Below are 26,866 nucleotides of genomic sequence, written 5' to 3' on the forward strand. Positions count from 1 at the left end.
GTCGCGGCGCTTTGTGACGCCAGCGCGTGTCCCCCGCCTATAAAGAGCCCAGAGGCAGCGGGGACCGAGGATGGGCGCAGGGATTGCCGTGACCCCATAGTGACGGTTGTGCGGCTGGACGCCGCAGTTCCAAAGGCGTGCCCCGGAAGGGAACCCAGGTCCCCCGGTTCTCGGGGCCCTCCCCACTGTGGATCCAGGGGCCTCGGCAGCCATCCTGGGACGGGCCTGGTCGCTGCAGGCCCCTCCCTGTGACACCCAGTCTGCGGTCCCTCCACTTAGTAGCTACTTGATTAGGATGTGCTGAGAATGTGGGTCTTTTCGGTGGCAACAGACCTTCCCGCAGGCCAGCCCACAGGCAAATATGCCCTTGGGCACGTTACCCACCCTGGGTGCGGCAGTTCCACGTGAGAAACGGGGTAAGACAGAAAGGTCAGCTTCTGCTTCCCTTCTTAACTACAAAGAGGAAGTTGTGAGGAAAAAGAGACAATAACAAAGTGGGTCTCCTGCCCTTCTCATTGTGATTTGGGGCTACCCTTCGCCCTCCCCATTTGTAAAATAAACTGTGCTTGAACTTTGACCCCTTATAGGTCCTTTTGGCTTGAATGTCCACCCTGGAACTGAGGGACTTTCGAGATAATCATAACCGAAATGAGATGTGGGGACAGTCTTTGGTCCCCGTGGTTCAGAATACAGTACTCCTTTCTCTTAGGAAGGCGTGTCCTAGGATAACTGCCTAAAAAACATTTCCTAGAAAAGCCAGAATACCGTGAGAGTTCTACACACACAATTTCGGAATCGGACAGATCTTGGTTCCAACCCTAGTTCCACACATTACTTCTCCCTGTCTCATCAGTTTTTTGTTTTTTTGTTTTGTTTTGTTTGAGACAGGGTCTTGCTCTATCACCCAGGCCGTCGCACAGTGGCGCGATCACGGCCCACTGCAACCTCCTCCTCCCAGGTTCAAGCGATTCTTCCACCTCAGCCTCCCAAATAGCTAGGACTACAGGTGCTTGCCCCCACACCCGGCTGTTTCATCAGCTTCTGTAAAAGGGGATTAATTATACCCAACACAAGCAATTATAATGATTAAACGTATGTACAGCATTTAGCGTAGTGCCTGGCACATGGTAAATGATTCATAGGAACTTGAAAGAAAAAACTTTAAGGCATAGCTGTATTATGGATACCACCACTACCCACCCCTTTTATTGAGACAGGGTCTCACTCTGTTACCCAGGCTGGAGTACAGTAGTGATTATAGCTCACTCTAGCAGCAACCTCCTGGGCTCAAGCCATCCTCTAACCTCAGTCTCCCAAGTAGCAGGACCACAGGTGCGCACCACCATGCCCAGCTAATTTTTGTATTTTTGGTAGAGACGGGGTTTCACCATGTTGGCCAGGCTGGTCTCCAACCCCTGATCTCAGGTGATCCGTCCACCTCAGCCTCCCAAAGTGCTGGGATTACTAGCATGAGCCACTGTGCCCAGCCAAGGCACAGTGATTTATAGAAAAATTGAAAAGATAGTCGAGTTTCCCTACACCTGGTGCCCAGTTTCCCCTTTTATTAATATATTACATTAGAAGAGTACATGTATTACAATTAATGAGCTAATATTGATACATCACTATTAACTGAAGTTCATACTTCCTTAATTTTTACCTAGTGACCTTTTGCTGTTCCAGGATCTCATCCAGGATACCAGACTACATTCAGTTTTCCTGTTTCCTTAGATTCCTCTTGACTGTGGCAAAAGACTTTGTTTTGATGATTTTAAGAGTTTTGGGCCGGGCGCGGTGGCTCAAGCCTGTAATCCCAGCACTTTGGGAGGCCGAGGCGGGTGGATCACGAGGTCAGAAGATCGAGACCATCCTGGCTAACATGGTGAAACCCCGTCTCTACTAAAAATACAAAAAACTAGCCGGGCGAGGTGGCGGGCGCCTGTAGTCCCAGCTACTTGGAGGCTGAGGCGGGAGAATGGCGTAAACCCGGGAGGTGGGGCTTGCAGTGAGCAGAGATCGCGCCACTGCACTCCAGTGTGGGCGACACAGCAAGACTCCGTCTCAAAAAAAAAAAAAAAAAAAAGAGTTTTGAAGAATACTGGTCAAGTATTTTGTAGACTGTCCCTCAGTTGGGATTGTGATGCTTTTCTCATGATTAGACTGGTATTATGAGTTTTTGAGGGTAAGATCACAGAGGTGAAATGCCATTTCATCACATCATATTAAGGGCACAGATAGCAACATGACTTAGCAATGTTGATGTTGACCTTGATTGTCTGGCTGAGGAAGTGTGTCAAGTCTTTCTACTGTAAAGTTACTCTGCCCCTCCCTCCCCCTTTTCTATACTGTACTCTTTGGAATGGAGTCACTCTACACAATCCACATTTAAGCAGCACCCCTTCCTTTTCTTTTGGCCTTTTTTTTCCCCCTCAAAGGTGAGGTCTCAGTGTTTTAACACATCCTTTTCTAGCCACCAATACTACTGTCCAGGTCTTGAGACTGAACTCTAATGGAATTAGAGCTCCCCTCAGAGAAGAGGGAGTATCCTAGTGAATGCAGCCCCTCGTATCAAAATGATGAAGTTTATGTACCATTCTGTCTTTCCCTCCAGTACCAGTCAATTTAGGGACAAGAGGATTACTGATCCGGAAATGTGAAAGATGATGTTGACACCTTTAATAGCAAGTGAGCAGATAAAATAGGTAGAAAGGTCATCTTCAAAGCATTTCACCCACAAAAACTCATCACAGCCCCACCCTGACCTGGAGGATGATGAAGCCCTAGTCTAACCCACTGGACCGTATACATGGCACCCAGACCAGAAGCGACCCCTGGGCTCATGTCAACTCACAAACTCACTAAGCATCCACTGAGGGCATGCCTCTATGCTGGGAGGTTGGAAGCTCAATGTGTTAATGAGTTTTATAATCAAGGCTCTTTATTCTCAGGTCACAGGAACTGGAATTCCACAGAACTAGCTCATGTGTTTTTATTCTAGCCAGTAAGACATTGTTATTAGTAGACTGCCACTGTGTCTTATTCATCCCTGAATCCTCAGCAACAGGCACACCATCTGACACAAAGTAGACACTAAGTAATTGTTCTCAAGAGACTCACAGCCAAGGACAGGAAGACAATGAGTAATCACAAAATCACAAATTGAACTCTACCCTCTGTGTCCAGCTATTCTCTCAAGCACATAGTAGGTGCTCAAGACTATAAATTCCGAAACTGTATACCAGCTACTCCAATGTTTGGCACATATTAAGTGCTCAAAACATATTTGTTAAAAGAATGAATGCTAGAAACAGCTTCCTAGAGCTTTCTCATATTGTTTCATAATGGCATGTAGATTGACTTGACTGATTGGTGCCCTCTGGTGGTAAAGAAAAACAGCATTCAAAATTAAAATTTTAAAAATAATAATTTTTTGGCCGGGCGCGGTGGCTCAAGCCTGTAATCCCAGCTACTCAGGAGGCTGAGGCAGGAGAATGGCGTGAACCCGGGAGGCGGAGCTTGCAGTGAGCCGAGGTCCGGCCACTGCACTCCAGCCTGGGCGACAGAGCAAGACTCCGTCTCAAAAAAATAAAATAAAATAAAATAAAATAAAATAAAAATAATAATTTTTTTAAAAACAGAAAACAGAGCACTTAACGTTCACTACCAGGCATCACCTGGTACTTTCCAACCAGGGTACTTCTTCTTCTTTTTTTTTTTTTTAAACTGAGGCAGTCTTGCTCTGTCACCCAGGCTGGAGTGCAGTAGCATGACTTGGCTCACAGCAACCTCCGCCTCCTGGGTTCCAGCAATCCTCCCACCTTAACCCCCGGAGTAGCTGGGACTACAGGCTCAGTGCCACCACGCCCGACTAATGTTTGTATTTTTAGTAGAGACAAGGTTTCATTATGTTGCCCAGGCTGGTCTTGAACTCCTGAGCTCAAGCAATCCGCCCACCTCAGCCTCTCAAAGTGCTGAGATTACAGGCGTGAGCCACCGTGGCAAGCCCACTATTAATTTTAGAGGAAGACTGTGGCTCCTTAAGAGTAGTGTCCAAGTTTTACATATATGTTAACATACTTAAACAAGTTGGCCAGGCGCGGTGGCTCACGCCTGTAATCCCAGCACTTTGGGAGGCCGAGGCAGGCGGATAATTTGAGGTCAGGAGTTTGAGATCAGCCTGGCCAACATGGTGAAACCCCATCTCTATCAAAAATACAAAAATTAGTCGGGCGTCATGGCGGGCACCTGTAGTCCCAGCTACTTGGGAGACTGAGGCAGGAGAATCGCTTGAACCCAGAAGGCAGAGGTTGCATTGCACCGAGATCATGACACTGCACTCCAGCCTGGGCAACAGAGTGAGACTCTGACTCAAAAAAAAAAAAAAAGGTGGTCCCCGTAAAACTCATTCTTTATAAGGTCAGAATTAACCTTCCTAAAGCAAATATTGTTCCCTCCTGTTTATCTTACCAAGATTTCCATATAGTTTCTTTTTGAAAGAAAGATAATCATTTTAAGAAGTGCCAGGCCGGGTGCGGTGGCTCAAGCCTGTAATCCCAGCACTTTGGGAGGCCGAGACGGGCGGATCACGAGGTCAGGAGAAAGAGACCATCCTGGCTAACACGGTGAAACCCCGTCTCTACTAAAAATACAAGAAAATTAGCCGGGCGAAGTGGCGGGCGCCTGTAGTCCCAGCTACTTGGGAGGCTGAGATAGGAGAATGGCGTGAACCCGGCGGGGCGGAGCTTGCAGTGAGCCGAGATCGCGCCACTGCACTCCAGCCTGGGGCACAGAGCAAGACTCCGTCTCAAAAAAAAAAAAAAAAAAAAAAAAAAAAAAAAAAAAGAAGTGCCACAGGCCAGGTGCCGTGGCTCATGCCCGTAATCCTAGCACTTTGGGAAGCTGAGGCAGGAGGATCACGAGGTCAGATCAAGAGCAACCTGACCAACATGATGAAACCCCATCTCTACCAAAAATACAAACATTATCTGGGCATAGTGGTGCGTGCCTGTAATCCCAGCTACTTGGGAGGCTGAGGCAGGAGAATCACTTGAATCAGAGTCAGAGGTGGAGTCAGAGGTTGCAGTGAGCCAAGATCACGCCACTGCACTCCAACCTGGCGACAGAGCAAGACTCCATCTCAAAAAAAAAAAAAGTGCCACCAGGTGCGGTGGCTCACGCCTGTAATCCCAGCACTTTGGGAGGCTGAGGCAGGCTCAGCCTCACCTGAGGGCAGATCACCTGAGGGCAGAAGTTCGAGACTAGCCTGGCCAACATGATGAAACCCTGTCTCTACTAAAAAAAATATATATATATACAAAAATTAGCCAGGCATGGTGGCGCGTGCCTGTAGTCCCAGCTACTTGGGAGGCTGAGGCAGAAGAATCACTTGAACCGGGAGGCAGAGGTTGCAGTGAGCCAAGATCGTGCCACTGCACTTCAGCCTGGGTGACAGAGTGAGACTGTCTCAAAAAAAACTGTCTAAGCAGCATAGTGAGATCTCTTAAAAAAAAAAAATTTATTCCCGCCTCGGCCTCCTGAGTAGCTGGGATTATAGGCACACACTACTGTCCCCAATATGACAAATGTTTTTGGTTTTTTTTTTTTAACTTTTCATTTATTTATTTGGTCTGGCTGTGTTGCCCAGGCTAGTCTTGAACTCTTTGAGCTCCTGCTTCTGCCTCCCAAACAGCTGGAATTACAGGTGTGAGCCACCATGCCCAGCCAACAAGTGAGTTTTTTTGTTTGTTTTTTTTTTGAGACAGAGTCTCACTCTGTCCTCCAGGCTGTAGTGCAGTGGCACGATCTCAGCTCACTGTAAGCTCCGCCTCCTGGGTTCACGCCATTCTCCTGCCTCAGCCTCCTGAGTAGCTGGGACTAGCAGGCACCCGCCAGCACGCCTGGCTAATTTTTTGTATTTTTAGTAGAGACAGGGTTTCACCATGTTAGCCAGGATGGTCTCGATCTCCTGACCTTGTGATCCACCCGCCTCGGCCTCCCAAAGTGCTGGGATTACAGGCATGCGCCACCGTGCCTGGCCAGAAGTGAATTTTTTTTTTTTTTTTTTTTTTTTGAGACGGAGTCTCACTCTGTCACCCAGGCGGGAGTGCAGTGGCCGGATCTCAGCTCACTGCAAGCTTGCAAGCTCCGCCTCCCGGGTTTACGCCATTCTCCTGCCTCAGCCTCCCAAGTAGCTGGGACTACAGGCGCCCGCCACTCGCCCGGCTAGTTTTTTGTATTTTTTAGTAGAGACGGGGTTTCACCGTGTTAGCCAGGATGGTCTCGATCTCCTGACCTCGTGATCCGCCCATCTCGGCCTCCCAAAGTGCTGGGATTACAGGCTTGAGCCACCGCGCCCGGCCCAGAAGTGAATTTTTAAAGTAAAAAAGAAGGGCCGGGCGCGGTGGCTCAAGCCTGTAATCCCAGCACTTTGGGAGGCCGAGACGGGCGGATCACAAGGTCAGGAGATCGAGACCATCCTGGCTAACACGGTGAAACCCCGTCTCTACTAAAAAATACAAAAAACTAGCAGGGCGCGGTGGCGGGCGCCTGTAGTCCCAGCTACTCGGGAGGCTGAGCCAGGAGAATGGCGTGAACCCGGGAGGCGGAGCTTGCAGTGAGCTGAGATCCGGCCATTGCACTCCAGTCTGGGCGGCAGAGCGAGACTCCGTCTCAAAAAACAAAAAACAAAACAAATAAAGTAAAAAAGAAGAGGCAGTTTCCAAGTTGTTTACCAAAAATTTACATTAAAATAACAAACTATAGATTGGCTATACCTACCTTTTTTTTTTTTTTTTGAGATGGAGTCTTGTTCTGTCGCCCAGGCTGTAGTAAAGTGGTGCAATCTTGGCTCACTGCAACCTCCACCTCCTGGGTTCAAGCTATTCTCCTGCCTCAGTCTCCCAAGTAGCTGGGATTACAGGCACATGCCATCATGTCCGAATAATTTTTTTTTTTTTTTTTTTGAGACAGAGTCCTGCTGTTGCCCAGGCTGGAGTGCAGTGGTATGATCTCGGCTCACTGCAAGCTCCGCCTCCCAGGTTCATGCCATTCTCCTGCCTCAGCCTCCTGAGTAGCTGGGACCACAGGCGCCCGCCACCACGCCCAGCTAATTTTTTATCTTTTTAGTAGAGATGGGGTTTCACTGTGTTAGGATGGTCTCGATCTCCTGACCTTGTGATCTACCTGCCTCAGCCTCCCAAAGTGCTGGGATTACAGACATAAAAAAATTTTTTTTTTTTTTGAGGCAGAGTCTCGCTCTTGTCCCCCTGGCTGGAGTGCAGTGGCGCGATCTTGGCTCACTGCAGCCTCCGTCTCTTGACAGTTCGCAGGTTCAAGCGATTCTCCTGCCTCAGCCTCCTGAGTAGCTGGGATTACAGGCACCTGCCACCACACCTGGCTAATTTTTGTATTTTTAGTAGAGGGGTTTCACCATGTTGGCCAGGCTGGTCTCGAACTCCTGACCTCAGGTGATCCGCCCACCTTGGCCTCTCAAAGTGCTGGGATTACAGGTGTGAGCCACTGAACAAGACCAAAAAAAATTTTTTTTTTAATTACCTGGGTGTGGTGGCATGTACCTGTGGTCCCAGCTACTCGGGAGGCTGAGCCAGGAGGACTGCTTGAGCCTAGGAAGTCAAGGCTGCAGGTAACTGTGTTTGCACCAGTGCTTTCCAGCCTGGGCTACAGAGGGAGACCCTGTCTCAAATAAACAAAATAACACAAAACAAAAATACATAAAATGAAATAGACTTTGGACATGTGTGTGAGGGGTGCATAATTGAAGTCCTGTCCTCACTTCCTTGGGCCTGATGAGTGTTCCATACCTCACATAGCTCAGACTGCTCTGAACTGTTTTTTCCTTTTCTCACAGTAATCTTTCTAATGTGCCCATAGCAATCTGTGCATATCATAGCAACCCCCATGCTGCACTGCATTTATGTGTCTGTTTCCTCTCAGCCTCTGAAGTGCCGTTGAAAATGAGCCATTCATTCGTTCATTCTTTCATTCAACAAATTTATTGAGTGCCTCCTATGTGACAGGCCCTGTGCTAATATCAGGAATACAGTAGTAAATGAGGCAGAAATAAGTGGTCCTTGCCCTGGTGGAGCTTACTTTGTCTCTTTCTGAGACAGAAACAGATAAAAACAAGCAGTTAGTAGATCATATTGTTACACGTTTTGGTGAGTACCAGTGAAAGTGACTACAAAAGTGCCTAATACTGTTAGGGCAGGATGCAATTTTATTTTAATTATATATTTATTTATTTTTGAGGCAGAATCTTGCTCTGTCACCCATGCTTGAGTACGTGGTGCAATCATGGCTCACTGCAACCTCAACCTCCCGGGCTCAAGCAATCCTACCTCCCACCTCAGCCTCCCAAGTAGCTGGGACTACAGGTATGTGTCATGACACTCAGCTAATTTTTGTTTTTTGGTTTTGTTTTCTTGAGACAGAGTCTCACTCTGTTGCCTTAATTTTTTTTTTTTTTGGAGATGGAGTCTCACTTGCCCAGGCTAGAGTGCAGTGGCACAGTCTCGGCTCGCTGCAACCTCTGCCTCCCAGGTTCAAGCAATTGTCCTGCCTCAGCCTCCTGAGTAGCTGGGATTACAGGCCCCTGCCACTGTGCCCAGCTAATTTTTGTATTTTCAGTAGAGATGGGGTTTTACCATCTTGGTCAGGCTGGTCTTGAACTCCTGACCTCATGATCCACCTGCCTCGGCCTCCCAAAGTGCTGGGATTACAGGCATGACCACCGCACCAGGCCTAATTTTTGTATTTTTTTTATAGAGATAGAGTTTCACTATGGTCTCGAGGCTGGTTTCGAACTCCTGGACTCCCACCTCAGCCTTCCAAAGTGCTGAGATTACAAGGTGTCAATTCTTGACCATTCTTGATCCCGGGGCTTGATCATTAAGTGTGGAATGAATCGTCATTCATTTCACAGCTTTTTGGTCTTTCTTAGACTTCAACGATGCTGCTTCTTCCCCTCTGTCAATTCAAATTCAAACCATGCTTCAACACTTAGCACAAGCTCCATTCCTCCAGTAAACCTTATCAATCAAAACATTCTAAGCAAAGACAGCAGCAAGGTCAAAGGCCCAGGAAATAAAACAAAATAGAGTAAGAAAACTCCCAAGTAGTTCAATGCAACTGGGGCATAAAATTTGAGGGAGACAATGGTTAAAGGAAAGACTGAAAGGATTGACTATGGTCACAATCCTTCAGTAAACATTTATTAAGTACCTACAATGTGCTGGCTATTGAGTATGTACACATGGTCCTCGTTTCCATGTGTTTACAGTCAAGGGCAAAAACAGACAACTGGGCTGGGCAAGTGGCTCATGCTTATAATCCCAGCGCTTTGGGAGGCTGATACAGGAGGATTGTTTGAAGTTATGAGGTCAGGACCACTACCAAATATTAAAAAACTAGCTGGGCATGGTGGCATATACCTGTAGTCTTAGCTACTTGGGAGGATCACTTGAGCCCAGGTATCCAAAGCTGCAGTGATCTACAACTGCACCGTAGCCTGGGTGACAGTGAGATCCTGTCTATAAAAAAATAGTAATAAATTTAAAAATAAAAATGACACAAAAGGAGAGACCATTTGTAATCAGAAATTGTAAAAAAACACTAAAAGGCCGGGCGCGGTGGCTCACGCCTGTAATCCCAGCACTTTGGGAGGCCGAGGCGGGCGGATCACAAGGTCAGGAGATCGAGACCACGGTGAAACCCCGTCTCTACTAAAAATACAAAAAAATTAGCTGGGCGCGGTTGTGGGCACCTGTAGTCCCAGCTACTCGGGAGGCTGAGGCAGGAGAATGGCGTGAACCCGGGAGGCGGAGCTTGCAGTGAGCCGAGATCGCGCCACTGCACTCCAGCCTGGGCGACAGAGCGAGACTCCGTCTCAAAAAAAAAAAAAAAAAAAAACACTAAAAGGAAAATGGATGATATAAGAGAAACATTTTAGAAAACATATCGGCCAGGCTGGGCGTGGTGGGTCACACCTGTTATCCTAGCACTTGGGGAGACTAAGGTGGGCTGATTGCCTGAGTTCAGAATCCAAGACCAGCCTGGGCAACATAGTGAAACCCTGTCTCTACTAAAATAAAAAAAATTAGCCAGGCGAGGTGGTGTGCACCTTTAGTCCCAGCTACTCGGGAGGCTGAGGCATGATAATTGCTTGAACCCAGGAGGCAGAGGAGGTTGCAGTAAGCTGAGATCTTGCCACTGTACTCCAGCCTGGGTGACAGAGCAAGACTCTGTCTCAAAAAAAAAAAAAAAAAAAAAAAAAAAAAAAAAAAAAAAAAAGAAAAGGGAGGGAGGGAGAAAGAAAGAGAAAACATATCGGCCTGGGCATGGTGGCTCACGCCTGTAATCCCAGCACTTTGGGAGACAGAGGAGGGCAGATCACTTGAGGACAGGGGTTCAAGACCAGTCTGGCCAACATGGTGGCCTACTCTACTAAAAATGCAAAAATTAGACAGGTGTGGTGGTGTGTGGCTGTAATCCCAGCTACTCTGGAGGCTGAAGCAGGAAAATCACTTGAACTTGGGAGGCAGAAGTTGCAGTGAGATGAGATCATGTACCACTGCACTCCAGCCTGGGCAACAAAGCAAGACTCCATCTCAAAAAAAAAAAGAAAGAAAAGCTGGGTGCGGTGGCTCACGCTTGTAATCCCAGCACTTTGGGAGGCCGAGGCGGGCGGATCACGAGATCAGGAGATCAAGACCACAGTGAAACCCCATCTCTACTAAAAAAATACAAAAGGCCGGGCGCGGTGGCTCAAGCCTGTAATCCCAGCACTTTGGGAGGCCAAGGCGGATGGATCACGAGGTCAGGAGATCGAGACTATCCTGGCTAACATGGTGAAACCCCGTCTCTACTAAAAATACAAAAAATTAGCCAGGCGTGGTGGCGGGCGCCTGTAGTCCCAGCTACTTGGGAGGCTGAGGCAGGAGAATGGCGTGAACCCGGGAGGCGGAGCTTGCAGTGAGCCGAGATCACGCCACTGCACTCCAGCCTGGGAGACACAGTGAGACTCCGTCTCAAAAAAAAAAAAAAAACCAAAAAAACAAAAAATTACTAAAAATACAAAAAATTAGACAGGTGTGGTGGCGGGCGTCTGTAGTCCTAGTTACTCAGGAGGCTGAGGCAGGAGAATGGCGTGAACCTGGGAGATGGAGCTTGCAGTGAGCCGAAATCCCACCACTGCACTCCAGCCTGGGTGACAGAGCAAGACTCCATCTCAGAAAAAAAAAAAAAAAAGCATATCTAAATATGTTTAGAGAACATATTTTAGGCCTTTAGTTAAGACCTGGGCTGGGTGCAATGGCTCAACCCTGTAATCCTAGCACTTTGGGAGGCCAGGGTGGGAGGATCACTTGAGTCCAGGAATTTGAGACCAGCCTGGGCAACATGGTGAAATCCCATCTCTACAAAAAATTAGTCAGGTGTGTGGTGCACGCCTGTGGTCCCAGCTAGCCAGGAAGCTGGGGTGGGAGGATGGCTTGAGTCCAGAGGTGATATTTGTGCTGAGAGGTGAAAGACGAAAAGGAGAAAAAGCCAAGAAAGCACATTCCAAATGGAACAAACAGCTTGGGTGAAGTCCCAGAGGCAGGAAAGAACTTAATACAACGAAGGAACTGAAAGAAGGCTGATGTTGCTGGAGCTCAGGGAGCCAAGGGTGGAGTAGCAAGAAAAATGATGGGGACCAGGCGGTGGCTGATGCCTGTAATCCCAGCACTTTGGAAGGCCGAGGCTGGCAGATTCCTTGCACTCAGGAGTTTGAAACCAGCCTGGACGACATGGTGAAAGTCTACACAAAAATACAGAAATTAGCCAGATGTAGTGGTGTGCGTGTGTAGTCCCAATTACTCAGGAGGCTGAGGTGTGATTGCACCACTGTATTCCAGCCTAGGTGACAGTACGAGACCTCGCCCCTCTTCTCTCACAAAAAAGATGGAATAGCTGGGCAAAGTGGCTCACACCTGTAATCGCAGCACTTTGGGAGGCTGAGGTGAGCGGATCACTTGAGGTCAGGAGTTTGAGACCAGCCTAGCCAACATGGTGAAACCTCATCTTTACTAAAAATACAAAAATTAGCCAGGCGTGGTGGCGCGCACCTGTAGTCCCAGCTACTCTACTCGGGAGGCTGAGGCAGGAGAATCTCTTGAATCTGGGAGGCAGAGGTTGCAGTGAGCTGAGATCGCGCTGCTGCACTCCAGAGCAAGACTCTGTCTCAAAAAAAAAAAAAAAAAAAAAGAAGGATGGGATAGCAAGTGAAGGGCCATATTGATCATGACTTTATGGAAGTTGAAGTTCGTATTTAGTTTTAAGTATAATTGGAAGACACTGATGAGTTTTTAAAAGGAAGTGACATGATAGAATTTCTGTTTTAGAAAACTAATTCTGGCAGCTGTGTGGAAAATGAGTTGAAAATGGACAACACTGCTCTTGTGAACCTTCCTTAAAAAGCTATTGCATAAACTGACCTGCACTGTTTGAAGTCAGAATAGTGATTAGAGGGCAGCATGAGGGGAGATTCTGAAGGTGCAGGAAATGTTCTGCTTATTTTCTGGGAGCTGATTATATGGGTGTGTTTGTTTTGTGAGTATTCAAGCTTTACACTTGGGATATGTAAATTTTTCCTTATGTATATTGTACTTCAATACAAATTTTTACGCCGGGCACGGTGGCTCACCCCTGTAATCCCAGCACTTTGGGAGACTGAGGAGGGCAGATCACTTGTAATAATATAGTAATATAGTAATAGTTGAATTTGGATGATCCTACATTAGGAAATAAAATGAAATATATGACGGTTATTACTAGAATAATTGACAAAATTTAAAGATGGAATTTGTATACCAGTATTGAATCACGATTAAATTTCCTTAATTTTATAATCGGGCTGTGCTTATGTAAGAGGTAGTTCTTGATCTTAGTAGATACATACCAAAGTATTTAGGGAGATGTGTGATTGGTTTTCAAACGGTTTTGCAAAATAATATGTAAACACATAGGTAAAGATAAAACTAGGCAAAATAATAACACTAAGTGAATCTCGGTGAAGAGTATATGGGCATTCATTATATTAGTCTTGCAACATTTGTTTTATATTTTTAATATTTTAAAAACAGGCCGGGCGCGGTGGCTCAGGCTTGTAATCCCAGCATTTTGGGAGGCCAAAGTGGGCGGGTCACTGGAGGTCAGGAGTTTGAGCCCAGCTTAGGCAACATGGGGAAACTCCATCTTTAGTAAAAATACAAAAATTAGCCGGGTGTGATGGCACCCGCCTGTGATCCCAGCTCCTCGGGAGGCTGAGGAACGAGAATCGCTTGAGCCTGGGAGACGGAGGCTGCAGGGCACAGAGATCGTGCCACTGCACTCCAGCCTGGGCGACAGAGCGAGACTACGCCAAAAATAAATAAACAAAATAAAATTAACTAAATTATTTGAAATTGTCATAAGCTAAGTAACAAGTAAAAACTGGAGAAAAGCCATAACAATAATCCGGGAACAAGATGATGTTATGGGCTAAACCTGGCAGTCAAGACACAGAAAACTGAGTAAATTCAAGGTATGTTTTGGAGGTAGAACTAACAAGGTTAACTGATAAGGTGTAGTAAATAAAGAAAAAGGGAGGAATAACCGTTGTAAACAAACAACCCGACCAAAACGACCAAACTAGCTCGCCCCTTCCCTTTTGGACCCAAGCGAAGGAAGTGAGGAAAACAAAGCAACCGCCTAGCTACCGTCAGGCTTCCGTTCTAGCGGCGCAAAGAGGCCGTAAATCAGAGAAACCCGTTTGGCTCCTCCCCTAAAGGGCTGTCCTTGAGACTGACTGGCCAATGGAAAGCGAGTAGTCGATGGATAATCCAGTAGCTCTGGAGTGGGTGGAGTCCTGAGGAACTGGGGTGGGCTGGACTTGGGCCTGGAGTTCGGCATTTCCGCCCACGTGGGAAGCCATGCCGTGTAGACCCGGCTAGAATCTGAAGTGCGTAAGAGTCCTGGACCCCGAATGATGGGGCCGGCTCCAGCTGGAGAGCAGCTGTGCGGAGCGATTGGAGAGCCAGAGGTGGGTTAAGGCTTCTGGGAGGAACAGAGGCTCCATGTGCGCTCCTTTGGCTGCAGGGTCCGAGATGGCGGGGCCTGACAGCTTGCCGGTGAAGGCCATGCCGGCGGCCCATTTTGGAGGATGCTTCCAGCCTGTGGCACTGAGACAGGGCTTGCTAGGGGAAATGGAGCCTGGCAGTATTTGGTTAGAAGCAGTGAAGCCAGTAGAGCCTCTGCTCCCTTCTGGAAATCTGCACCTCAAAGTTGAAGAGACCCACACTTGGGTCGTTTCCTTAACTTGGTCGTCCTTGACGATAAGCGGGATCTTCCTCCCTCCACAGAACTTGTGTCCAGTTCTGTGCTCCCCGCTTTAGCGGAGGGCATACGGTGCCTCTCCCGGAGCGCTCCAGTAAGGCTCTCTGGGGTGAGAGGGATCGTGGAGGGGATGGGCCCACGGCTGTAAGGGAAAAGGTTTGGGATCGTGCACGCTTGCCTTTGAAGCCTGCTCATGGTGTGGGTGTACCAGTTGTGGAACCTCGAGTGAGTAGTGGGACTTCAAGTGTCTTCAAGAATTATTTTGAGGATTTAATGACTGGCTAAATGTATCCTCTGGAGTCCAGTCTGTTCTAGCTCCTTCCATCAGTGAGTACTTAGTATATACTGAGGCAGTCAGGGCTTCCTTGAGGAGATGGAACCTGGCAGGATTTTGGTTGGAGCGAGAATGGGAAAGACATTTGAGAAGTCCCAGGCCTATATCAGCAGAAGAGGAAACTTCCTGAAAATACAAGGGACTTGGGCATTACTTAGGGCAGGGCCCAGTTAGCTTCTTTTTTTTTTTTTTTTGAGACAGTCTTGCTCTGTTGCCCAGGCTAGAGTGCAGTGGCATGATCTCAGCTCACTTCAGCCTCTGCCTCCTGGATTCAAGTGATTCTCCTGCCTCAGTCTCCCGAGTAGCTGAGATTACAGGCATGTGCCACCACACCCGGCTAATTTTTGTATTTTTAATAGCGACAGGGTTTCCCCATGTTGGCCAGGCTGGTTTCGAACTCCTGACTTCACCTGATCCGCCCACCTCAGCCTCCCAAAGTGCTGGGATTACAGGCATTAGCCACCGTGTCCGACCTGGGCCCAGTCAGCTTCTGTCCCTACCAATTCAACAGAGCTCCATGCTTGTGGAGTCAGGTAGACACAAGAGCTCTTAAGGAATTTTCGGTTCAGCACTCAGTAATGTTCCTTGAAGTAACGATTCTCCTGAGTTTTACAAAATCTGACTCCTATTCGAAAGAGGGACAGAGCAGGTGAAGCCTTTACCCACAACCTGTCATGGTGGCACTTTAGGCAGCAGATGCTAGATACCTATTACCTCACAATGGCTTCTCCCTCACTGGTCACAGGTGATGGAACCAGCCCTGGAAGGCACAGGCAAAGAGGGAAAGAAGGCATCCTCCAGGAAGCGTACATTGGCTGAGCCTCCAGCGAAGGGCCTCCTGCAGCCAGTGAAGCTCAGCCGGGCAGAACTGTACAAGGAGCCTACCAATGAGGAGCTTAATCACCTTCGGGAGACTGAGATCTTGTTCCACTCCAGCTTGCTTCGTTTACAGGTACTGTTGAGTGTCTGGGGCTTTTGTTCAAGGGGTGTACCTGGGACCCTGAGGCTGATGGACTGTTTTCTACCCTCTCTTACAGGTAGAGGAGCTACTAAAGGAAGTAAGGCTGTCAGAGAAGAAGAAGGATCGGATTGATGCCTTCCTACGGGAGGTCAACCAGCGGGTTGTGAGGGTGCCCTCAGTCCCTGAGACAGAGGTAAGCAAATGGCCTGGGGAACTGAGAAGCACAAGAGACCTCCAGTGGGGGTGTATCAAACAGGGGCCTTGCTGTTACTCTCTTTAAGGGTTGGGGTGCAGGGAGCTCATTCTCACATCAAGGAAGCTTAGCTGGGAGCGTGGTCATTTGTGTATTCATTCAGCAAGTACTTACATGCCTTGCAGTATTTGTGTTCTTAGGATATATCAGTAAATAGCCTATGTTCTAATGTTGAGGTTATAGTTAATAGATAAGCATGACAGGTCAACTCTATGGCAATGTTAGAATGTGGTAAACACTGGAAAAAGGAAAAAGTAGGACAAGCAATGTAAGGGGATTGGGAGTATTAGAGGATGGGAGTGGTTTACAAATTTAAGTGGGGTGTTCACAAAGTAGGCCTTATTGAAGTGACATTTGTGTAAAGACTTGAAGTAGGTGAGTCAGCTATATAGATATCTAAGGGAATGAAAGCATTCCAGGAAGGGGGAACAGCCAGTACAAAAGCACAAAGGCAGGATTGTTCCAGGTACATTCCTTGGAATGAATGAGGAAGATAGAAGGAGATGAGTTCAGAAAGGTGATGGGGAAAGGTAGCATATCATGCATGGCATTGTGTCCCAAAATAAGGAGTTTGGCTATTGCTCTGGGTGAGATGGGGAGCCACTGCTGGGTTTTATTTTGCAGAGCACTGATGCCCTCTGATGTTTAAAAATTCACTTTTTTTTTTTTTTTTTGAGACAAAGTCTGGCTCTTTTCCACCAGGCTGGAGTGCAATGGTGCGATCTCGGTTCACTGCAGCCTCTGCCTCTCCTGTTTAAGCGATTCTTCTGCCTCAGCCTCCTGAGTAGCTGGGATTACCACACCCAGCTAATTTTTTTTTGTATTTTCAGTAGAGATGGAGTTTCACCATGTTGGCCAGGCTGATCTTGAACTCCTGACCTCAGGTAATCTGCTCACCTCGGCCTCCTAAAGTGCTGGGATTATAGGTGTGAGCCACCCCACCTGGCCTAAAAAGTTCACTTTTCCAGCCTTAAAAAGTTTAGTTTTAGAAAAATTTACTCCAGCTGTTGTGTCAAAAGTAGAATGGAGATGGACAACGATGAGATTAGGGAGACCAGTTAGGAACTAATCTAGGCACTAAGAAATGATGGCTCCTCAAACTAGGGAGGAAAGTAAAGAAGTGATCCTTTTTTTTTTTAAATTTTTTTCTCTCTCTGTTTTAAAAAATTTTCTATTTAGAGAAGTGATCCATTTCTGAATACATTTTGGTAGTAAAATGGGTATTCTTAACAGAGATAAGTTAAGGTGATTTAAGTGGTTTTGGCTTAAGAAACTCATATAGAGTTGTCTTAGCAAGGAAGACATAGTTATGGGAAGATTGGGAGTTTGGTTTCAAACATACCGATGTGTTAAGATGTCTTCTAGACATACAGGGTACATGTGAGGAAGGCAGTTGAATCAGTATGTGTCCCTTTCTCTGCCCCCACAGCTCACTGACCAGGCATGGCTCCCAGCTGGGGTTCGAGTGCCCCTCCACCAAGTGCCCTATGCCGTGAAGGGCTGTTTCCGCTTCCTGCCCCCAGCCCAGGTTACTGTTGTGGGCAGCTACCTTCTGGGCACCTGCATCCGGCCAGACATCAATGTGGATGTGGCACTGACCATGCCCAGGGTAAGGTCCAGGGTTTAGGGAATAGAGGCCCACCACCTGACTACCTACAAATCCTGGATCCCTCTTTCTTATCTGCTGCTTGCCAGGGGATTGAAGCCTGAATTCTAAATCAGAAGAGCAGACCATTGCAAGCATCCTGAAGGCAGCTTAGATCCCTTGGGCCAGTTGCTGTCCTTTGGGAACTTTGCCCTCCTGATATGAGAACTGGGCATAGTGTTACTAACTGTGGCTCAGGCACTTCTGTCAGCAGAGGAGCCCTGGTACTCTCACCTTGGCTTCACCTTGGCCCACAGCTCCACAAGCACTTATATGCCTGGCCTTCTCTTCTCCCCTGGCCCCTCCAGGAAATCCTACAGGACAAGGATGGGCTGAACCAGCGCTACTTCCGCAAGCGTGCCCTCTACCTGGCCCACTTGGCTCACCACCTGGCCCAGGACCCCCTCTTTGGCAGTGTTTGCTTCTCCTACACAAATGGCTGCCACCTGAAACCCTCACTGTTGCTGCGGCCACGTGGTGAGAGGCACACATTGGGCTGAGGGCATAGCATGGGGTGGTAAATCTGGAGGAGGGGGCACAGAGGCCTCAAGTATGGGGGGACAGGATGGGGAGCCTTCTGACTCCAAGAGCTCCTGCAGAGTCTCAGCACCTGCTGTCTCTGCCAGGGAAGGATGAGCGCCTGGTCACTGTACGTCTGCATCCGTGCCCTCCGCCTCATTTCTTCCGCCCGTGCCGCTTGCTGCCAACCAAGAACAATGTGCGCTCTGCCTGGTACCGAGGGCAGAGTCCTGCAGGGGATGGTGAGCAGGCCCTGGTGTTGAGGTGGAGCTGGAGGGAAGAGATGTGGGGGACTTTTCCTCTCATGGCTTCCCTTTTCATCCCACAGGTAGCCCAGAGCCCCCTACCCCCCACTACAATACATGGGTCCTTCAGGATACAGCTCTCGAGTCCCATTTGCAGCTCCTGTCAACCATGCTGGGTTCAGCCCAGGGTCTGAAGGATGGCGTGGCACTTCTGAAGGTCTGGCTGCGGCAGCGGGAGCTGGACAAGGTGAGTTGGGGGTAGCCCAGCCTCCCTACCTGAGTGCCTGTGTGATGGGTAGGCTCTGACTTCAGGCCTCTCCCTCTGTCTCTTTCAGGGCCAGGGTGGGTTTACTGGGTTCCTTGTCTCCATGCTGGTTGTCTTCCTTGTGTCTACACACAAGATCCATACCACCATGAGTGGCTACCAGGTCCTGAGAAGCGTCTTGCAGTTTCTGGGTGAGGCAACTAGGTGGGGAAAGGCCGGGGTTCTGCTCCTTTTGGGAATCCTCATCTTAGCAGGGGTCTTTTGGTTTTTTGCCATCAGACAGATGAGCAAACTGAATCAGCTGAGGGAGGGTGTCATTAGGACTGGGTCCCCAGAAGGGATACCTTCTAATACACTTGTGGTTCACTTCAGCCACTACAGACCTGACAGTCAACGGGATCAGTTTATGTCTCAGCTCAGATCCGTCTTTGGTAAGTTGGAGAAGGGCCAGGTCTGTGCCAGGAGGCCTGCAAGTGAGGTGCCAATCCTGACCTGCTTCTCTCTACATCCCCCAAGCCGGCCCTGGCTGACTTCCACCAGGCCTTCTCCGTTGTCTTCCTGGACTCCTCAGGCCGTCTCAACCTCTGTGCTGATGTCACTGCCTCTACTTACCACCAGGTACCAATGGGCCCCCAGTCTGTGTTCCCCTGATGTCCCAGCCCAGACTCTGTCCCTTTTGTGAGTACCAGAACCCCAGAAACTCCTGTTCAAAGAGCTAAGTTTAGGGCATGTCTCCTGGTCTAAGCCCTTGGATCAATGAAGGGCACAGGGATGGTCCCTTCTGTGGCTCCAGGTACAGTATGAGGCACGGCTGTCTATGACGTTGCTGGACAGCAGAGCTGACGACGGGTTCCAGCTGCTGTTGATGACTCCCAAACCCATGATCCGGGCTTTCGACCACGTCCTGCAGTGAGTTTAGGGGTGACAGGGTATGTTGGCGGGTCCTGTCTCTTTGGGGCTACAGAGGTGGGGCAAACGTCTTCAGACAGGTGCTCAGATCATTCAGGGAGGAGGTGGTACTAGGGACCAGCAACCTGATTACTCCTCTTTGGCCCTCTGTACCCCTCCAGTCTCCATCCACTGAGTCGCCTGCAGGCAGCGTGCCACCGGCTGAAGCTCTGGCCAGAGCTGCAGGACAATGGGGGGGACTATGTCTCAGCTGCTTTGGGCCCCCTGACCACCCTCCTGGAGCAGGGCTTGGGGACTCGGCTGAAGCTCCTGGCTCACTCTCGACCTCCAGTCCCAGAGGTGAGGTGGTGTAGTTTGGGGAGTTTGGGTCTGAGTTGGGCTGGATCCAGGGTCCCAAGAGACACAAAGGACATGCCATTCCTCTAGCAAGGTGTTTCTACCTAGCTAGAAAGTAGGTTTCTAGGCCAGGCTGGAGGATGGGAGGACTGAGCTCAGCCTTTTGAAATCTTGCAGTGGGGCATCAGCCAAGATCCACCAAAGCACAAAGACTCTGGGTCCCTGACCCTGGGACTCCTCCTCCGGCCTGAGGGACTGACCAGTGTCCTTGAGCTGGGTCCAGAGGCAGACCAGCCTGAGGTGAGGGACCCCGGCATGTACACTGGAAGGAGTGGGGCGGCTCTTCCCCGTGGCACCTGGACCAAAGCTTGTCAGGGAGGGTCCGCAGAGCCCTTCCTTCCCCAGCTCTACTACCACCCTTGCCTCCTCAGGCTGCTAAATTCCGCCAGTTCTGGGGATTCCGCTCGGAGCTTCGGCGTTTCCAGGATGGAGCCATTCGGGAAGCTGTAGTCTGGGAGGCAGCCTCTATGTCCCAGAAGCGCCTTATTCCCCACCAGGTGGTCACCCACCTCTTGGCACTGTGAGTGTTGGCATCTGGATTCCAGGAGGCATTATGGGCTGGGGAGCCTTTTCAGGGGTCTGGCCCAGGCAGTTGAGCAAGAACATAGCCCCAAATTTTCTCACTGTGTCTGTGCCTCTTTTTCAGCCATACCGACATCCCAGAAACCTGTGTCCACTATGTGGGGGGCCCCCTGGATGCACTTATCCAAGGCCTGAAACAGGTAAGGGTCTTGGGGTCAAGGCTAGTGATTGTAGAGTCTGTGGAGAGAGAGTTCTTTCCGCCTCAGCCAGCTTGCACTTCCTGGCGTGTCCAGCAGGCGGCGGTGCTGGCTCTGCTGCAGCCTGAGCTGGGGCAGAATCCAGGTGAAGCTGGCCTTCTGTAGAGTCCAACCTCCTGACCGTCTTCTCCCTCTCAGACCTCCAGCACAGGCGAGGAGGCCCTGGCAGTGGCGGTATGTTGCTACGACGACCTCAGTCGCCTACTGTGGGGGCTAGAGGGTCTCCCACTGACCGTGTCTGCTGTTCAGGGAGCTCACCCAGTGCTGCGCTACACAGAGGTGAGGTGCAACGGTGCAGGTGACCTTTCTGCTTAGTAACCCCACCTCTGCTCCAGTCACCCAGTACTCCCTGCTTCTAACTCCTGACTCTGGGCACTCCCTCCCAGTCCCAGGCCCCTTCCTCAGTCCCCCTTCTTCCACAGGTGTTCCCACCAACTCCAGTCCGACCAGCCTCCTCCTTCTATGAGCCTCTGCAGGAGCGGTCCTCACTGCTGCCCCGGCTTGATAAGCCCTGTCCAGCATATGTAGAGCCCATGACCGGTAAGAGGGCCCTTGGGAGGGAGTAGGAGGGATAGTTCCAGCTCCAGGCCACAGTATGAGACCTCTGACTCCTCTTCTCCATCAGTGGTCTGTCACCTGGAGGGCAGTGGCCAGTGGCCACAGGACGCTGAGGCCGTGCAGCGGGTCCGAGCTGCCTTCCAGCTGCGCCTGGCAGAGCTGTTGACACAACAGCATGGTCTGCAGTGCCGTGCCACTGCCACACACACGGATGTCCTCAAGGTTAGGCTGGTGAAGGCAGATATGTCCCCGGCGGGGGGGGGGGCACCAGGGATGTCAGGGCATGGAAGAAGACACCCCTGTGGGTGCCACGCTGGGGAACAGGGCTGCAGGCTTCAGAGTACTCCCGGGGTCCTGGGCCCACACATCCTTCTCTTTCCGTACCTTCTTCCAACAGGATGGATTTGTGTTTCGGATTCGCGTAGCCTATCAGCGGGAGCCCCAGATCCTGAAGGAGGTGCAGAGCCCAGAGGGGATGATCTCACTGAGGGACACACCTGCCTCCCTCCACCTTGAGAGAGACACAAGGCAGTTGCCACTGCTCACTAGTGCCCTGCACGGGTAAGGCCACTGACACAGCTTCTTCCTGTCTGTAGGCCCCTCCTGCCCCCATTCTCCTCGACTAGCCACCTGTCTCTCTGGGGGCCAGATGGTATCATAGTTAGGGGTATGAGTTCTGGAGTCCGACAGGTTCTGGTATCCTGGCTCTGCCACTTACTGACTGTGACCCTATGGTCAGGTTTTCCTCTTTGGTCCCTATGTTCCTCATCTTTAAAATGGAAATAACACTAGGATCAACTTCTTGGAGCGTTTGTTAAGAGAACATGAGATTACACATGTAACCTATTATCACTGAGGCTGGCCTTGGGTAGGGCTGGATGAACAGTGGCGGTGGCGGGGTGGGGCCCTGGGCGCCTGAGTCTCGCTGACACTCGCCTCCTCTACCCAGACTGCAGCAGCAGCACCCAGCCTTCTCTGGTGTGGCACGGCTGGCCAAGCGGTGGGTGCGTGCCCAGCTTCTTGGTGAGGATTTCACTGATGAGAGCCTGGATCTGGTGGCCGCTGCCCTTTTCCTGCACCCTGAGCCCTTCACCCCTCCCAGGTGATTCCCTCCACTTTTTCCCTAGCTGAGAAGTTCCCTTGGGGCCAGCTATCATCCTTCGTGCTGCACCCTAAGTTTACATGGGAATGGGTTGTTGAGCAAGTGGCGGAAGGGGTTCTAAGATGCCCTGCACCCCCCAGTCCACACCAGGGGGTCTGAGCTCCGTAGCCTGAGGGAAGCCTGGGGATATGTGGCTGGGCCCCGGATTCTTTACTTACTCCAGCCCTTTAGTTCCCCCCAGGTTGGCTTCCTTCGATTCCTTTACTTGGTATCAACGTTTGATTGGAAGAATAACCCCCTCATTGTCAACCTCAACAATGAGCTCACTGGTAAGTGGCAGAACAGGGATCAGACTGCTGGAAGAACTGCCTTTATGGATTGCAGGCAAGGGTTTCCCTGACAGTGTTAGGTTTTCTCTGTGCCTCCCCAGCCCCAGATGTCTAAGCCTAACATGAAGAAGAGGTCCAGGTGAACAGCCTGCCCATTATGACATGATTTGCTCTTAACTGTCACAGACAGAATGGTAGGGTGGTAAGCAAGCTACCCATTGGGGGACTGTGGAAGGAAGAGGAGAATAGAAGGGGAATCCTGAATGCCAGGTGAGCAGTATTAGGGCACAGAGCTAGGAAGTGTAGCATAGATACTCAGACCTCTTGGTGGGGGTGGGAATGGTGATTTCTGGTTGTAACATGAGGCACTCCTGGTCTCTGCAGAGAGCAGGGTGTCAGGTTCCTAATTCTCCAGGTGTGTGGAAGCCCATAGTGGGAGGGGGCCGGGGCAAGACTCAGCTTGTGCAGGCCCGGAAACCAGACTGGGGGTGCCAAGCAGTGGAAAATTCTGCCTCTGGGCTGAGGTTGGGAGATTAATGCCCCACCCAGTTGAGGCAAATGCAATGTCCCTTTCGTCACCTTTGCCACTTGTTGGTGGGGGGTGTTGAAAAATACCTCTGATGAGCAGCTGTTAGGGGCACCGTAGGAAGACCCGGGGCAGTAGAGGGTGTCTTACAGGGAGGAGCAGGCTGACCCAGGATCCATTCTTGTCTCTAGTGGAGGAGCAGGTGGAGATCCGCAGTGGCTTCCTGGCAGCTCGGACACAACTCCCCGTCATGGTCATTGTTACCCCCCAAGACCGAAAGCACTCTGTGTGGACAGAGGATGGACCCTCAGCCCAGGTTCAACCCCATACCTGCCCCCTAATGCGTGGTTTTCTTCCCAAGGAAAAAGCAGGCCCAGCCTGAGCTGGGAGAGACCCACTGTCAGTTCCAGTCTGATGTGTCTGTACCCTGCAGATCCTGCAGCAGCTTGTGGTCCTGGCAGCTGAAGCCCTGCCCATGTTAGAGAAGCAGCTCATGGATCCCCGGGGGCCTGGGGACATCAGGGTAAGCTTCTGACCAGCAGTGACTCCAGGGCCTCTGGGGATTCTGTCTTTGGAAGTTCAGCGTTCGGGGATCTCACAGGAGGCCAGGTCCCCTTGTTTGGTGAGACTGAACGGAGGAGGTGTTGAAGCTGCTGTGGTGCCTGGGGTGGCAGCCTGGGGAACCTGGGTTCCATCTGGGTCTCCTGTTTCTAGCCTGTGCTCCTCCTGCCAGGCTATGCAACAGCTGCTTCCTCTGTGGGTCTTGGTGTTTCAGTCTTCAGATGGGCAGGTGGGCCCATAGTGGGTGGTCAGATGAAAGGGAAGGAGGAGGAAACCAAGGTGGGCATATGGAGAGGTTTGTGGTTCAGTTCCTCAGTCAAGGAGGTCCTGCTGACCCCTCCTTCTCCCCTTCCTTAGACAGTGTTCCGGCCACCCTTGGACATTTACGATGTGCTGATTCGCCTGTCTCCTCGCCATATCCCGCGGCACCGCCAGGCCGTGGACTCGCCAGCTGCCTCCTTCTGCCGAGGCCTGCTCAGCCAGCCGGGGCCCTCATCTCTGATGCCCGTGCTGGGCTACGATCCTCCTCAGCTCTATCTGATGCAGCTCAGGGTTGGTCCTAAACAACTGAATGACCCTGGGGAGGGGACTTCCAGGTGAAGCCGAGGCTATGGAGGAACTCTTAAGTGCCTGCCTATAATCTTCTCTGTTCTGTCCCTTTCTAGGAGGCCTTTGGGGATCTGGCCCTTTTCTTCTATGACCAGCATGGTGGAGAGGTGATTGGTGTCCTCTGGAAGCCCACCAGTTTCCAGCCCCAACCCTTCAAGGTGTGCTGGCTGGTGACAGCCGTGTTCCTGAGTGTGTGCACGTGGTTCTGTGTGGGTATGCATGTCTGTGTGTAGTCTGTTCTATGGGCAAACCTGTGTCAGGTGTGGAGTGCATGGGCTTGTGTTTCTATCCGCACCACCCCCACTCTGCACCCAGCCTGGTGTCTCTGGGTGTGCCGTTGTGACCCCCAATCCGCATCTCTTCTCTGATTTCCCCAGGCCTCCAGCACAAAGGGGCGCATGGTGATGTCTCGAGGTGGGGAGCTGGTAATGGTGCCCAATGTAGAAGCAATCCTGGAGGACTTTGCTGTGCTGGGTGAAGGCCTGGTGCAGACTGTGGAGGCCCGAAGTGAGAGGTGGACTGTGTGATCCCAGCCCTGGAGCAAGCTGTAGGTGGACAGCAGGACATTCAACCTCTAGAGCGTGGTGTCAGTGGGATGACCTCCACCCTCCTTGGACATGAATCCTCCATGGAGGGCCTGCTGGCTGAACACGCTGAATCATCTCCAACAAAGCCCCGCCCCAACTTTCTGATGCTCCAGCTTTGGGGCAGGGGCATGGTGGCCCGTGTAGTCTCCTGGTCCTGACCATCCCAGAAGAGGAGTGGGAGTCGGCTCAGGAACTGAACCCAGGAGATCCATCCAGCTATTAGCCCTGGGCCTGGACCTTCCCCAATTTCCCACTCCTTTCTTAGTCTTCTTCCAGAAACAGAGAAGGAGATGTGTGCCTGGGAGAGGCTCTGTCTCCTTCCTACTGCCAGGACCTGTGCCTAGACTTAGCATGTCCTTCAAAGAGTCACATCACCAATGCTGAGCAGTGGAAAGGGGCTATATGTGTTTGAATAGACCACACTGAAGGAGCACAATGCCCTCCTGTGTTGATGCCACTTCCCAGGGTGGAGACAGTGGAAAAGAACTGAGGACAAGAAAGGGTTGGGTAGGTCAAGGGGTCGGGGGACTGGTAGTCCCCCAGTCTTGGAGAGGTGCAAAAAGCACTGGGTGCTACCCGCTGGCTGCATCTGCCCTTGCTGTTTGTCCGTTCATGTCACAAACTACCACTACTACCTACCTGCAGTGGGGTTGCAGAGATGGGGGAGACTCAAGTCTTGCTCCCTAGGAGCTACCAGGGCCCAAGGAAGAGAATGCTGCCTCCTTTCAGTCTAGTCTACACCCCCTTTCTGGCGGCCTCTCCACTTCCTGTAATTCTGGCTATTTTTCTAGACTCAGCTCAAATAGTGCCCCTCCTTAAGCCTATCCCTCGCCCCCAGCCTGAGGTGATCTTTCCTGAACTGTTAGAGCAGTTACTGTCTGTTCAATTCACTTGGCAGGCACACACAGTGGCATAAATTCTATTGTTTTGAACGCCGATTTAAAATTAAATTGCAGCTGGGCATGGTGGCTCAGTTTGTAATCCCAACACTTAGGGAGTCGGGAGAATCACTTGAGCTCAGGAGTTCTAGACCAGTCTGGGCAACAGCGAGACCCCATCTCTTTTAAATAAAAAGTTAAATTGCTTAATTTCCCTGTATTCCTGGCCTGTCTGCCCCTTTCACATAATTTTAACCTGGTTTCCTGGATGTAAACTCATTGAGGGCAAGGAATATGTTTGAACATAGATTTTTTCGTGTCCTTCCTAGCACCTATTACAGTGCTTTGCTCAGGGACCATCCAGCACAGGCAGATGGAGGGCAGAGAAGCCCACTGGAAGATTGCAAAGTAAAGGGAATCCATTTGTGAACTCTGCCTGGAACAAGTGGGTGGTGATGGTGAAAGAGAAAGCCTAAGAGATTATAGAGTTGACATTTATTGAGTGCCTAATAGGTGCCAGGCGGGTTTAGGTGGTGGTGTCCGTATCTTATGTGCGGAAACTTGGTCATACAGTCTTACGAGCTGTAGGAAGTAGGTACTTTTATTTACCTTCATTTTCTGAGTGAGAGCACAGGCTCAGCGCAGGGGCCCGTTGTGGAGGAACTTTGATGCCTGGCTAGAAAGCTCCATCCTCAAGATGAGAAGCTGCGTGTGGGAACTCTGGCCTCCAATTCTGTCTCAACTGTTGGTCTTTGTGAATCACTGCTTGCCTCTACTGTCACTGCCATGGAGCAGCTCAGCCCAGGGTTGAAATTAGAATAGGGAGGGAATAAATTGGCTGGCCATGTGAGCTGGAGTCCACATCTCTCCCTCTGCTATTTATTCATGAGCTTCAAGCATCAAGGTGCCAGGCTTTATTTTCAGGGAGTGAAATGTAATCCCATCCCTTGTGGAGCCCCATGGTCCATGGTCACCCTTGGCTCTTCCCCTTGCCTCCCTTGGTCCTTTGGACTATTTGTCCACAGTCCCTCCATGGGCTC

At 50.3% G+C, this 26,866-nt stretch overlaps 1 protein-coding gene across 2 annotated transcripts; it reads left to right on the forward strand.

Annotated features, from left to right (window-relative positions):
- Positions 1 to 122: 122 nt before the first annotated feature.
- On the forward strand, positions 123 to 26,036 carry NOL6 (nucleolar protein 6). Of its 2 annotated transcripts, none has more exons than XM_050760747.1 (26): positions 123 to 416; positions 15,450 to 15,656; positions 15,742 to 15,858; positions 17,348 to 17,527; positions 17,872 to 18,040; positions 18,190 to 18,324; positions 18,411 to 18,574; positions 18,663 to 18,783; positions 18,965 to 19,023; positions 19,109 to 19,210; positions 19,386 to 19,501; positions 19,663 to 19,840; positions 20,015 to 20,137; positions 20,269 to 20,417; positions 20,544 to 20,619; positions 20,815 to 20,955; positions 21,099 to 21,216; positions 21,302 to 21,456; positions 21,632 to 21,795; positions 22,184 to 22,336; positions 22,568 to 22,665; positions 23,383 to 23,507; positions 23,625 to 23,714; positions 24,110 to 24,304; positions 24,418 to 24,519; positions 24,739 to 26,036. In XM_050760747.1, the coding sequence occupies exons 2-26, from the start codon at positions 15,453 to 15,455 to the stop codon at positions 24,886 to 24,888; spliced, it is 3,384 nt and encodes a 1,127-aa protein (XP_050616704.1). In that variant the 5' UTR covers positions 123 to 416; positions 15,450 to 15,452; the 3' UTR covers positions 24,889 to 26,036. The 2 variants fall into 2 exon arrangements, with proteins under 2 accessions (XP_050616704.1, XP_050616703.1); XM_050760746.1 differs by lacking the exon at positions 123 to 416 and adding an exon at positions 13,910 to 14,077.
- Positions 26,037 to 26,866: the final 830 nt, after the last annotated feature.

The sequence above is a fragment of the Macaca thibetana genome, chromosome 15, assembly GCF_024542745.1.
Source record: "Macaca thibetana thibetana isolate TM-01 chromosome 15, ASM2454274v1, whole genome shotgun sequence".
Classification (NCBI taxonomy): Eukaryota; Metazoa; Chordata; class Mammalia; order Primates; family Cercopithecidae; genus Macaca; species Macaca thibetana.

Bases quoted from the DNA above. Each gene is read 5' to 3' on its own strand.
- NOL6 (XM_050760746.1), top strand. From the start codon at position 14,021: ATGATGGGGCCGGCTCCAGCTGGAGAGCAGCTGTGCGGAGCGATTGGA. The intron at 15,657-15,741 runs GTACTGTTGAGT...CCTCTCTTACAG, and splicing joins CCAGCTTGCTTCGTTTACAG to GTAGAGGAGCTACTAAAGGA. The intron at 18,325-18,410 runs GTGAGCAGGCCC...TTCATCCCACAG, and splicing joins GCAGAGTCCTGCAGGGGATG to GTAGCCCAGAGCCCCCTACC.